The sequence below is a fragment of the Oncorhynchus keta genome, chromosome 4 (assembly GCF_023373465.1).
Source record: "Oncorhynchus keta strain PuntledgeMale-10-30-2019 chromosome 4, Oket_V2, whole genome shotgun sequence".
Classification (NCBI taxonomy): Eukaryota; Metazoa; Chordata; class Actinopteri; order Salmoniformes; family Salmonidae; genus Oncorhynchus; species Oncorhynchus keta.
Genome location: NC_068424.1, coordinates 11,973,983 through 11,985,499, shown reverse-complemented (window position 1 = coordinate 11,985,499; position 11,517 = coordinate 11,973,983). Strand labels below are relative to the sequence as shown.

Genomic DNA, 11,517 nt, shown 5'->3' with positions numbered 1-11,517 from the left:
AGTATGGTAGAGGAGAGAGGGATGGAGGGAATGAAGGATTAAGTAGAAGGATGGAGGGAATGGAGGATTATGGGAGAGATTAAGGAGAGAGGGATGGAGGGAATGGAGGATTATGGTAGAGATTAAGGAGAGAGGGATGGAGGGAATGGAGGATTATGGTAGAGATTAAGGAGAGAGGGATGGAGGGAATGGAGGATTATGGTAGAGATTAAGGAGAGAGGGATGGAGGGAAGCGATGTAGTTAGTGAGGGGACAGTCAATCAGAAATTAAAAGCAGCAGCCTGTACTGAGATACACATGTCCAGGCTGGTTCTAATGTGTTCCAGCAGTTTTGTTGACTCAAGAGAGAGAGTGTGTGTGTGTGTGTGTGTGTGTGTGTGTGTGTGTGTGTGTGTGTGTGTGTGTGTGTGTGTGTGTGTGTGTGTGTGTGTGTGTGTGTGTGTGTGTGTGTGTGTGTGTGTGTGTGTGTGTGTGTGTGTGTGTGTTCACACAGTGCCTTCAGAAAGTATTTATACAACATTATGTTGTGTTACAGCCTGAACTCAAAATAGATCAAACAATATACACTGCTCAAAAAAATAAAGGGAACACTAAAATAACACATCCTAGATCTGAATGAATGAAATATTCTTATTAAATACTTTTTTCTTTACATAGTTGAATGTGCTGACAACAAAATCACACAAAAATGATCAATGGAAATCCCATGGAGGTCTGGATTTGGAGTCACACTCAAAATTAAAGTGGAAAACCACACTACAGGCTGATCCAACTTTGATGTAATGTCCTCAAAACAAGTCAAAATGAGGCTCAGTAGTGTGTGTGGCCTCCACGTGCCTGTATGACCTCCCTACAATGCCTGGGCATGCTCCTGATGAGGTGGCGGATGGTCTCCTGAGGGATCTCCTCCTGGACAGTCTGTGGTGCAACGTGGCGTTGGTGGATGGAGCGAGACATGATGTCCCAGATGTGCTCAATTGGATTCAGGTCTGGGGAACGGGCGGGCCAGTCCATAGCATCAATGCCTTCCTCTTGCAGGAACTGCTGAAAGACTCCAGCCACATGAGATTGTTTTGCATTAGGAGGAACCCAGGGCCAACCGCACCAGCATATGGTCTCACAAGGGGAGACCTAATGGCAGTCAGGCTACCTCTGGCGAGCACATGGAGGGCTGTGCGGCCCCCCAAAGAAATGCCACCCCACACCATGACTGACCCACCGCCAAACTGGTCATGCTGGAGGATGTTGCAGGCAGCAGAACTTTCTCCACGGCGTCTCCAGACTCTGTCACGTCTGTCATATGTGCTCAGTGTGAACCTGCTTTCATCTGTGAAGAGGACAGGGCGCCAGTGGCGAAATTGCCAATCTTGGTGTTCTCTGGCAAATGCCAAACGTCCTGCATGGTGTTGGGCTGTAAGCACAACCCCACCTGTGGACGTTGGGCCCTCATACCACCCTCATGGAGTCTGTTTCTGACCGTTTGAGCAGGCATATGCACATTTGTGGCCTGCTTGAGGTCATTTTGCAGGGCTCTGGCAATGCTCCTCCTGCTCCTCCTTGCACAAAGGCGGAGGTAACGGTCCTGCTGCTGGGTTGTTGCCCTCCTACGGCCTCCTCCATGTCTCCTGATGTACTGGCCTGTCTCCTGGTAGCGCCTCCATGCTCTGGACACTACGCTGACAGACACAGCAAACCTTCTTGCCACAGCTCGCATTGATGTGCTATCCTGGATGAGCTGCACTACTTGAGCCACTTGTGTGGGTTGTAGACTCTGTCTCATGCTACCACTAGAGTGAAAGCACCGCCAGCATTCAAAAGTGACCAAAATATCAGCCAGGAAGCATAGGAACTGAGAAGTGGTCTGTGGTCACCACCTGCAGAACCACTCCTTTATTGGGGGTGTCTTGCTAATTGCCTATAATTTCCACCTGTTGTCTATTCCATTTGCACAACAGCATGTGAAATTTATTGTCAATCAGTGTTTTGAGCAGTGCTCACACCCCTGAGTCAATACATGTGAGAATCACCTTTGGCAGCGATTACAGCTGTGAGTCTTTCTGGGTAAATCTCCAAGAGATGTGCAAACCTGGATTGCGCAACATTTGCCCTTTATTTTTCAAAACATTGTCAAATTGGTTGTTGATCATGGCTAGACAACCATTTTCAGGTCTTGACATAGATGTTCAAACCGGTTTGTCATAACTAACTAGGCCACTCAGGAACATTCACTGTCTTCTTGGGAAGCAACTCCAGTGTAGATTTGGCCTTGTGTTTTAGGTTGTTGTCCTGCTGAAAGGTGACTTCATCTCCCAGTGTCTGGTGGAAAGCAGACTGAATCAGTTCTTCCTCTAGAATTTTGCTTATGCTTGGCTGCATTCCATTTCTTAATTTATCCTGAAAAACTCCCCAATCCTTAACAATTACAAGCATAACCATAACATGATGCAGCCACCACTATGCTTGAAAATATGGAGAATGGTACTCAGTGATGTGTTGTATTGGATTTTCCCCAAACGTAACACGTTGTATTCATGACAAAAAGTTAATTGCTTTGCTAGATTTTTTGCAGTATTACTTTAGTGCCTTGTTGCAAGCAGGATGCAAGCAGGATGCAAGCAGGATGCAAGCAGGATGCAAGCAGGATGCAAGCAGGATGCAAGCAGGATGCAAGCAGGATGCAGGATGCAAGCAGGATGCAGGATGCAAACAGGATGCATGTTTTGAAATAATTGTTTTCTGTTTTTGTTTTCTTCTTTTCACTCTGTCATTTAGGTTTGTATTGTGGAGTAACTACAATGTTGTTGATCCATCCTCAGTTTTCTCCTATCACAGCCATTACGGGATATTCAATGTCTGCTTTTAAAAAACACAGTATTGCACACAGTGTGAGTCCATGCAACTTATTATGTGACTTGTTCTACTCCTGAACTTATTTAGGCTTAAAGTGGTTGAATACATTTCCGATTTTTTTACATTACATTTTTACATTTTACATCATTTGTACAACTTTTAAAAAACCTAATTCCACTTTGACATTATGGGGTATTGTGTGTAGGTAGTGTCACTGGCCTATCTCAATTTAATCCATTTTAAATTCAGGCTATAACACAACAAAATGTGGAAAAAGTCAGGAGTGTGAACACTTTCTGAAGGCTCTGTGTGTCTTTGTGCTGCATCGTTCCCAGATGGTGGAATGTGTTTGTGTGTGTTCCATGGGAAGAACAAGCCTCATGCTGCAACGTTCCCAGATGGTGGAATGTGTTTGTGTGTGTTCCATGGGAAGAACAAGCCTCATGCTGCATCGTTCCCAGATGGTGGAATGTGTTTGTGTGTTCCATGGGAAGAACAAGCCTCATGCTGCATCGTTCCCAGATGGTGGAATGTGTTTGTGTGTTCCATGGGAAGAACAAGCCTCATGCTGCATCGTTCCCAGATGGTGGAATGTGTTTGTGTGTTCCATGGGAAGAACAAGCCTCATGCTGCATCGTTCCCAGATGGTGGAATGTGTTTGTGTGTTCCATGGGAAGAACAAGCCTCATGCTGCATCGTTCCCAGATGGTGGAATGTGTTTGTGTGTTCCATGGGAAGAACAAGCCTCATGCTGCATCGTTCCCAGATGGTGGAATGTGTTTGTGTGTTCCATGGGAAGAACAAGCCTCATGCTGCATCGTTCCCAAATGGTGGAATGTGTTTGTGTGTTCCATGAGAAGAACAAGCCTCATGCTGCATCGTTCCCAGATGGTAGAATGTGTTTGTGTGTGTTGCAGTGCCAGCACGTCTAATGTGACCAGACTGGAGGAGATGGAGCATCTACTGAGACAGGCCCAGGAAGAGAAGAACCGCCTCATAGAACACAAGGTAACACACACACACACACACACACACACACACACACACACACACACACACACACACACACACACACAAAGAACTCCAAGATGTGTAAAGTGTGTGTTGTGTCTGGTGCAGGAGCAAGAGATGGAGTCGCGCAAACAGGCTCTGGAGGAGGAGAGGAGGAGGGAGCATCTGGAGAAACGACTGCAGGAGGAGACCAACAGACGACAGAAACTCGTCGACAGGGAGGTGAAACTACGGGAGAAACAGAGAGCACAGGTGAGACTACGGGAGAAACAGAGAGCACAGGTGAGACTACGGGAGAAACAGAGAGCACAGGTGAGACGACGGGAGAAACAGAGAGCACAGGTGAGACGACGGGAGAAACAGAGAGCACAGGTGAGACGACGGGAGAAACAGAGAGCACAGGTGAGACGACGGGAGAAACAGAGAGCACAGGTGAGACTACGGGAGAAACAGAGAGCACAGGTGAGACTACGGGAGAAACAGAGAGCACAGGTGAGACTACGGGAGAAACAGAGAGCACAGGTGAGACTACGGGAGAAACAGAGAGCACAGGTGAGACTACGGGAGAAACAGAGAGCACAGGTGAGACTACGGGAGAAACAGAGAGCACAGGTGAGACTACGGGAGAAACAGAGAGCACAGGTGAGACTACGGGAGAAACAGAGAGCACAGGTGAGACTACGGGAGAAACAGAGAGCACAGGTGAGACTACGGGAGAAACAGAGAGCACAGGTGAGACTACGGGAGAAACAGAGAGCACAGGTGAGACTACGGGAGAGCAAGGTGAGACTACGGGAGAGCACAGGTGAGACTACGGGAGAAACAGAGAGCACAGGTGAGACTACGGGAGAAACAGAGAGCACAGGTGAGACTACGGGAGAGCACAGGTGAGACTACGGGAGAGCACAGGTGAGACTACGGGAGAAACAGAGAGCACAGGTGAGACTACGGGAGAAACAGAGAGCACAGGTGAGACTACGGGAGAAACAGAGAGCACAGGTGAGACTACGGGAGAAACAGAGAGCACAGGTGAGACTACGGGAGAAACAGAGAGCACAGGTGAGACTACGGGAGAAACAGAGAGCACAGGTGAGACTACGGGAGAAACAGAGAGCACAGGTGAGACTACGGGAGAAACAGAGAGCACAGGTGAGACTACGGGAGAAACAGAGAGCACAGGTGAGAGCGAGAGACAGAAAAAGAGAGAGAGAGAGCGAGCGAAATAAAATTATATTCAAAAGTCAAGCGAAAACAGTAGCTCTCCAGGATTCTAGGGTTGGTGACCATTTGAGTAACCTTCAACCCCTGTCCCCTCAGTCCCGTCCTCTGACGCGTTACCTGCCGGTGCGTAAAGATGATTTTGACCTGAGGGCCCATATAGAGTCAGCGGGCCACAGCGCTGACACCTGTTTCCACCTGTCCCTCACGGAGAAGATCTGTCGAGGATTCCTGGTCAAGATGGGGAGAAAGATCAAGACCTGGAAGAAACACTGGTTTGTCTTCGACCGCAACCGGCGAACACTCTCCTATTTCTCAGGTATAAACTGGATGGTGACCGTGGAGTGTCAAGAACTCGCACTTTTCTGATGTGTGTGTTAACAACAAGTCTGTGTGTGTTTTGTATGTGCTGCAGACAAGCACGAGGCCAAGCTGAAAGGGGTCATCTATTTTCAAGCCATAGAAGAAGTTTACTACGACCACTTAAAGAAGGCACACAAGGTACATGTTGCTCCCATAGTCTATTTCTTCTGATCTAGGCCATTTCAAAATGGTTCAACTTTCTCTCTCACCTTATCTGCCCCTCTCTCCCTCCTCCAGAGTCCTAACCTGTGCTCCTCTCTCTCCAGAGTCCTAACCTGTGCTCCTCTCTCTCCAGAGTCCTAACCTGTACTCCTCTCTCTCCAGAGTCCTAACCTGTGCTCCTCTCTCTCCAGAGTCCTAACCTGTGCTCCTCTCTCTCCAGAGTCCTAACCTGTGCTCCTCTCTCTCCAGAGTCCTAACCTGTGCTCCTCTCTCTCCAGAGTCCTAACCTGTGCTCCTCTCTCTCCAGAGTCCTAACCTGTGCTCCTCTCTCTCCAGAGTCCTAACCTGTGCTCCTCTCTCTCCAGAGTCCTAACCTGAGCTCCTCTCTCTCCAGAGTCCTAACCTGAGCTCCTCTCTCTCCAGAGTCCTAACCTGTGCTCCTCTCTCTCCAGAGTCCTAACCTGTGCTCCTCTCTCTCCAGAGTCCTAACCTGTGCTCCTCTCTCTCCAGAGTCCTAACCCATGTCTGACGTTCAGTGTGAAGACTCATGACAGGATCTACTACATGCTGGCCCCCTCTCCTGAGGCCATGAGGATCTGGATAGACGTTATCGTCACCGGGGCCGAGGGATACACTCAGTTCATGGTGTAGAAGGTGTGATGTGGCCAGGGTGGAGGGACACACTCAGTTCATGGTGTAGAAGGTGTGATGTGGCCAATGAGAAGGGACACATCCAGTTGACGCTGTAAGAGTGGTGCTTCGGCAAAAGTGGAAGGATACGACCAGCGTGCGGTTCCGGGGCCAGGACTAGACCCTTTCTTTTCTCTGTGACTATAATGGACGGTTGTTCTTATTTCTGTATTTTATTATTTGTAAAACTTTTTTCGAAAGAAGAATTCTCCAACCGCTGCATTAACTCTCGCCGGTAACTCTACTGGGATTGGCCAGTGTTTTTATGCATCATTATGTTGAAAAAGTGATTGGTTGTTGATTAGCTAGGGATGTACATAGCAACCACAGGAGGCTGGTGACATGTTATGAGTCGTCCTCACCTCAGCAGTCTTCACTGGTCGCAACATGATGTACTGTAGTAAACAAGCAAAACAGAACAGTCATTAAACTTCCTGGTTGTATAGGGATCAACTTACTGATATTTACTCAACCTTTATGTCCTCTGTTGTGTCCTCCAGTGTAGCCAGAGGTCAAATCATCTCTGCATGGAGTGTCTGGCTAGCCAGGGGTTGATACGGTATTGGGCATTAACCTCTCTGGGATATGTGGGACGCTAGCGTCCCATCTGGCTAAAAGCCAGGGAGAAGGCAGACGCCAAATTCAAATAAATTACTATACAAATCAAACTCATTAAATCACACATGCAAGATAGCAAATTAAAGCTACACTTGTTGTGAATCCAGCCAACATGTCAGATTTCAAAAAGGCTTTTCGGCGAAAGCAAACGATGCTATTATCTGAGGATAGCACCTCCGTAAACAGAGAGAGAAACCATATAATATATAATACATGCCTTACCTTTGACGAGCTTCTTCTGTTGGCACTCCAATATGTCCCATAAACATCACAAATGGGCCTTTTGTTCAATTAATTCCGTCGATATATATCCAAAATGTCAATTTATTTGGCGCGTTTGATCCAGAAAAACACTGGTTCCAACTTGCACAACGTCACTACAAAATATCTCAAAAGTTACTTGTAAACTTTGCCAAAACATTTCAAACTACTTTTTTAATACAACTATAGGTATTTTTTTAAAGTAAATAATTTATAAAATTGAAGACGGGATGATCTGTGTTCAATACAGGAAGAAAACAAACTGTAGCTTTCTGGTCACGCACCTCTATCTAACAGTACACTTCAAGTTACCCTCGTTCAAGATGGCCGTACTTCTTCATTACACAAAGGAATAACCTCAACCAATTTCTAAAGACTGTTGACATCCAATGGAAGCGATAGGAACTGCAAGAAGGACCCTTAGAAATCTGGATTCCCAATGAAAACCCATTGAAAATAGTGACCTAAAAAAAAAAAAAATGTAAAAAAAAATGTTTTGTCCTCTGGGTTTTGCCTACTAAATAAGTTCTGTTATACTCAGACATGATTCAAACAGTTTTAGAAACTTCAGAGTGTTTTCTACCCAATGATACTAATAATATGCATATCTTATCTTCTGGGGATGAGTAGCAGGCAGTTGAATTTGGGCATGCATTTCATCCGGAAGTGAAAATACTGCCCCCTGTCACCAAGAAGTTACTGTGCTTTTTAACCATTCAAAAAAAAAAAAAAAAGAAGAAAAAAAACATTTGAATGATATCATTGGCTGATTTTATCATGCATCATTATTTCTGCATACAGAAAAAAAAAGCAAGAACATATTGTGCCTTAAAGTGTTTGGTCCTTTTTCTTGAAAAGAGAATTATCATATGGTATTGATTTGTTTTGATTTGATTTACCTTCAACAGAGGAGCCATGTGCTCAGAACCAGCAGTATCACATGAGAACCACTAGAGGGTGATCTTGTCCTGGATTCAGACTGAATCCTGGTCCTTTTCTCCAGACACGGTGTAATATATGCCATTTAAAGGCACATTGTGTGTGACAGTGTTCACACAGTTACTTCGGGAATTAGAGACCTTCAACTAAAGTGGTCTGAGAGAGCCTCAGATATAAGACACCTGCTATGAGAATATCAAATATAAGACACCTGCTATGACATCTTTGGCACTGTTTGCTGTTTTAGTTGGCATTAGCAAGTTCTTGATGATTTTGTTTTTTCATGTGCGTAACACACATTAAAGTATCATGCAATGATGGCTCACAATTCTTACTGTATATGAAGAAGGGAATGTGCCACATGGAATCTCTTCAGAAATGATGTCTATTTCAGAATGAGGGGTGCTGTAACTCTGCTAGTGTTTGTTCTGTCTGGGGCAGGGGCTCAGGGAGAGCGTGTGTGTGTGTGTGTGTGTGTGTGTGTGTGTGTGCGGTGGAGGTCAGAGAATCAGTGGTGGAAATAGTATTGAATTGTCAGACTTGAGTAAAAGTAAAGATACCTTAATAGACAATGACTCAAGTGAAAGTCACCCAGTAAAATACTAGAGTAAAAGTCTCTGTTTAGTGAGTCCTCCAGATCAGAGGCAGTAGGGATGACCAGGGATGTTCTCTGTTTAGTGAGTCCTCCAGATCAGAGGCAGTAGGGATGACCAGGGATGTTCTCTGTTTAGTGAGTCTCCAGACCAGAGGCAGTAGGGATGACCAGGGATGTTCTCTGTTGTTCTCTGTTTAGTGAGTCTGCCAGATCAGAGGCAGTAGGGATGACCAGGGATGTTCTCTGTTTAGTGAGTCCTCCAGATCAGAGGCAGTAGGGATGACCAGGGATGTTCTCTGTTTAGTGAGTCCTCCAGATCAGAGGGATGTTCTCTGTTTAGTGAGTCCTCCAGACCAGAGGGATGACCAGGGATGTTCTCTGTTTAGTGAGTCTGCCAGATCAGAGGCAGTAGGGATGACCAGGGATGTTCTCTGTTTAGTGAGTCTGCCAGATCAGAGGCAGTAGGGATGACCAGGGATGTTCTCTGTTTAGTGAGTCTGCCAGACCAGAGGCAGTAGGGATGACCAGGGATGTTCTCTGTTTAGTGAGTCTGCCAGACCAGAGGCAGTAGGGATGACCAGGGATGTTCTCTGTTTAGTGAGTCTGCCAGACCAGAGGCAGTAGGGATGACCAGGGATGTTCTCTGTTTAGTGAGTCTGCCAGACCAGAGGCAGTAGGGATGACCAGGGATGTTCTCTGTTTAGTGAGTCTGCCAGACCAGAGGCAGTAGGGATGACCAGGGATGTTCTCTGTTTAGTGAGTCTGCCAGACCAGAGGCAGTAGGGATGACCAGGGATGTTCTCTGTTTAGTGAGTCTGCCAGACCAGAGGCAGTAGGGATGACCAGGGATGTTCTCTGTTTAGTGAGTCCTCCAGACCAGAGGCAGTAGGGATGACCAGGGATGTTCTCTGTTTAGTGAGTCTGCCAGACCAGAGGCAGTAGGGATGACCAGGGATGTTCTCTGTTTAGTGAGTCCTCCAGATCAGAGGCAGTAGGGATGACCAGGGATGTTCTCTGTTTAGTGAGTCCTCCAGATCAGAGGCAGTAGGGATGACCAGGGATGTTCTCTGTTTAGTGAGTCTGCCAGACCAGAGGCAGTAGGGATGACCAGGGATGTTCTCTGTTTAGTGAGTCTGCCAGACCAGAGGCAGTAGGGATGACCAGGGATGTTCTCTGTTTAGTGAGTCCTCCAGATCAGAGGCAGTAGGGATGACCAGGGATGTTCTCTGTTTAGTGAGTCTGCCAGACCAGAGGCAGTAGGGATGACCAGGGATGTTCTCTGTTTAGTGAGTCCTCCAGATCAGAGGCAGTAGGGATGACCAGGGATGTTCTCTGTTTAGTGAGTCTGCCAGACCAGAGGCAGTAGGGATGACCAGGGATGTTCTCTGTTTAGTGAGTCTGCCAGATCAGAGGCAGTAGGGATGACCAGGGATGTTCTCTGTTTAGTGAGTCCTCCAGACCAGAGGCAGTAGGGATGACCAGGGATGTTCTCTGTTTAGTGAGTCTGTTTAGGGATGACCAGGGATGTTCTCTGTTTAGTGCCAGACCAGAGGCAGTAGGGATGACCAGGGATGTTCTCTGTTTAGTGAGTCTCCAGACCAGAGGCAGTAGGGATGACCAGGGATGTTCTCTGTTTAGTGAGTCCTCCAGACCAGAGGCAGTAGGGATGACCAGGGATGTTCTCTGTTTAGTGAGTCCTCCAGACCAGAGGCAGTAGGGATGACCAGGGATGTTCTCTGTTTAGTGAGTCTGCCAGACCAGAGGCAGTAGGGATGACCAGGGATGTTCTCTGTTTAGTGAGTCCTCCAGACCAGAGGCAGTAGGGATGACCAGGGATGTTCTCTGTTTAGTGAGTCTGCCAGACCAGAGGCAGTAGGGATGACCAGGGATGTTCTCTGTTTAGTGAGTCCTCCAGATCAGAGGCAGTAGGGATGACCAGGGATGTTCTCTGTTTAGTGAGTCCTCCAGATCAGAGGCAGTAGGGATGACCAGGGATGTTCTCTGTTTAGTGAGTCTGCCAGACCAGAGGCAGTAGGGATGACCAGGGATGTTCTCTGTTTAGTGAGTCTGCCAGACCAGAGGCAGTAGGGATGACCAGGGATGTTCTCTGTTTAGTGAGTCTGCCAGACCAGAGGCAGTAGGGATGACCAGGGATGTTCTCTGTTTAGTGAGTCTGCCAGACCAGAGGCAGTAGGGATGACCAGGGATGTTCTCTGTTTAGTGAGTCCTCCAGATCAGAGGCAGTAGGGATGACCAGGGATGTTCTCTGTTTAGTGAGTCTGCCAGATCAGAGGCAGTAGGGATGACCAGGGATGTTCTCTGTTTAGTGAGTCTGCCAGACCAGAGGCAGTAGGGATGACCAGGGATGTTCTCTGTTTAGTGAGTCTGCCAGACCAGAGGCAGTAGGGATGACCAGGGATGTTCTCTGTTTAGTGAGTCCTCCAGACCAGAGGCAGTAGGGATGACCAGGGATGTTCTCTGTTTAGTGAGTCCTCCAGACCAGAGGCAGTAGGGATGACCAGGGATGTTCTCTGTTTAGTGAGTCTGCCAGACCAGAGGCAGTAGGGATGACCAGGGATGTTCTCTGTTTAGTGAGTCCTCCAGATCAGAGGCAGTAGGGATGACCAGGGATGTTCTCTGTTTAGTGAGTCCTCCAGACCAGAGGCAGTAGGGATGACCAGGGATGTTCTCTGTTTAGTGAGTCCTCCAGACCAGAGGCAGTAGGGATGACCAGGGATGTTCTCTGTTTAGTGAGTCTGCCAGACCAGAGGCAGTAGGGATGACCAGGGATGTTCTCTGTTTAGTGAGTC

General features: G+C 47.3%; 1 protein-coding gene across 1 annotated transcript in view; it reads left to right on the top strand.

The window, feature by feature from the left end:
- The window catches only part of LOC118377585 (pleckstrin homology-like domain family B member 2), a 73,213-nt gene extending 64,781 nt beyond the window's left edge, over positions 1-8,432 (top strand). The window contains 8 exon segments of the mRNA XM_052498247.1: positions 3,768-3,858; positions 3,970-4,263; positions 4,324-4,623; positions 4,667-4,726; positions 4,771-5,040; positions 5,179-5,398; positions 5,495-5,580; positions 6,115-8,432. Coding sequence (XP_052354207.1) covers positions 3,768-3,858; positions 3,970-4,263; positions 4,324-4,623; positions 4,667-4,726; positions 4,771-5,040; positions 5,179-5,398; positions 5,495-5,580; positions 6,115-6,255 — 1,462 coding nt within the window. The 3' untranslated portion in view covers positions 6,256-8,432.
- The last annotated feature ends 3,085 nt before the right edge of the window (positions 8,433-11,517 follow it).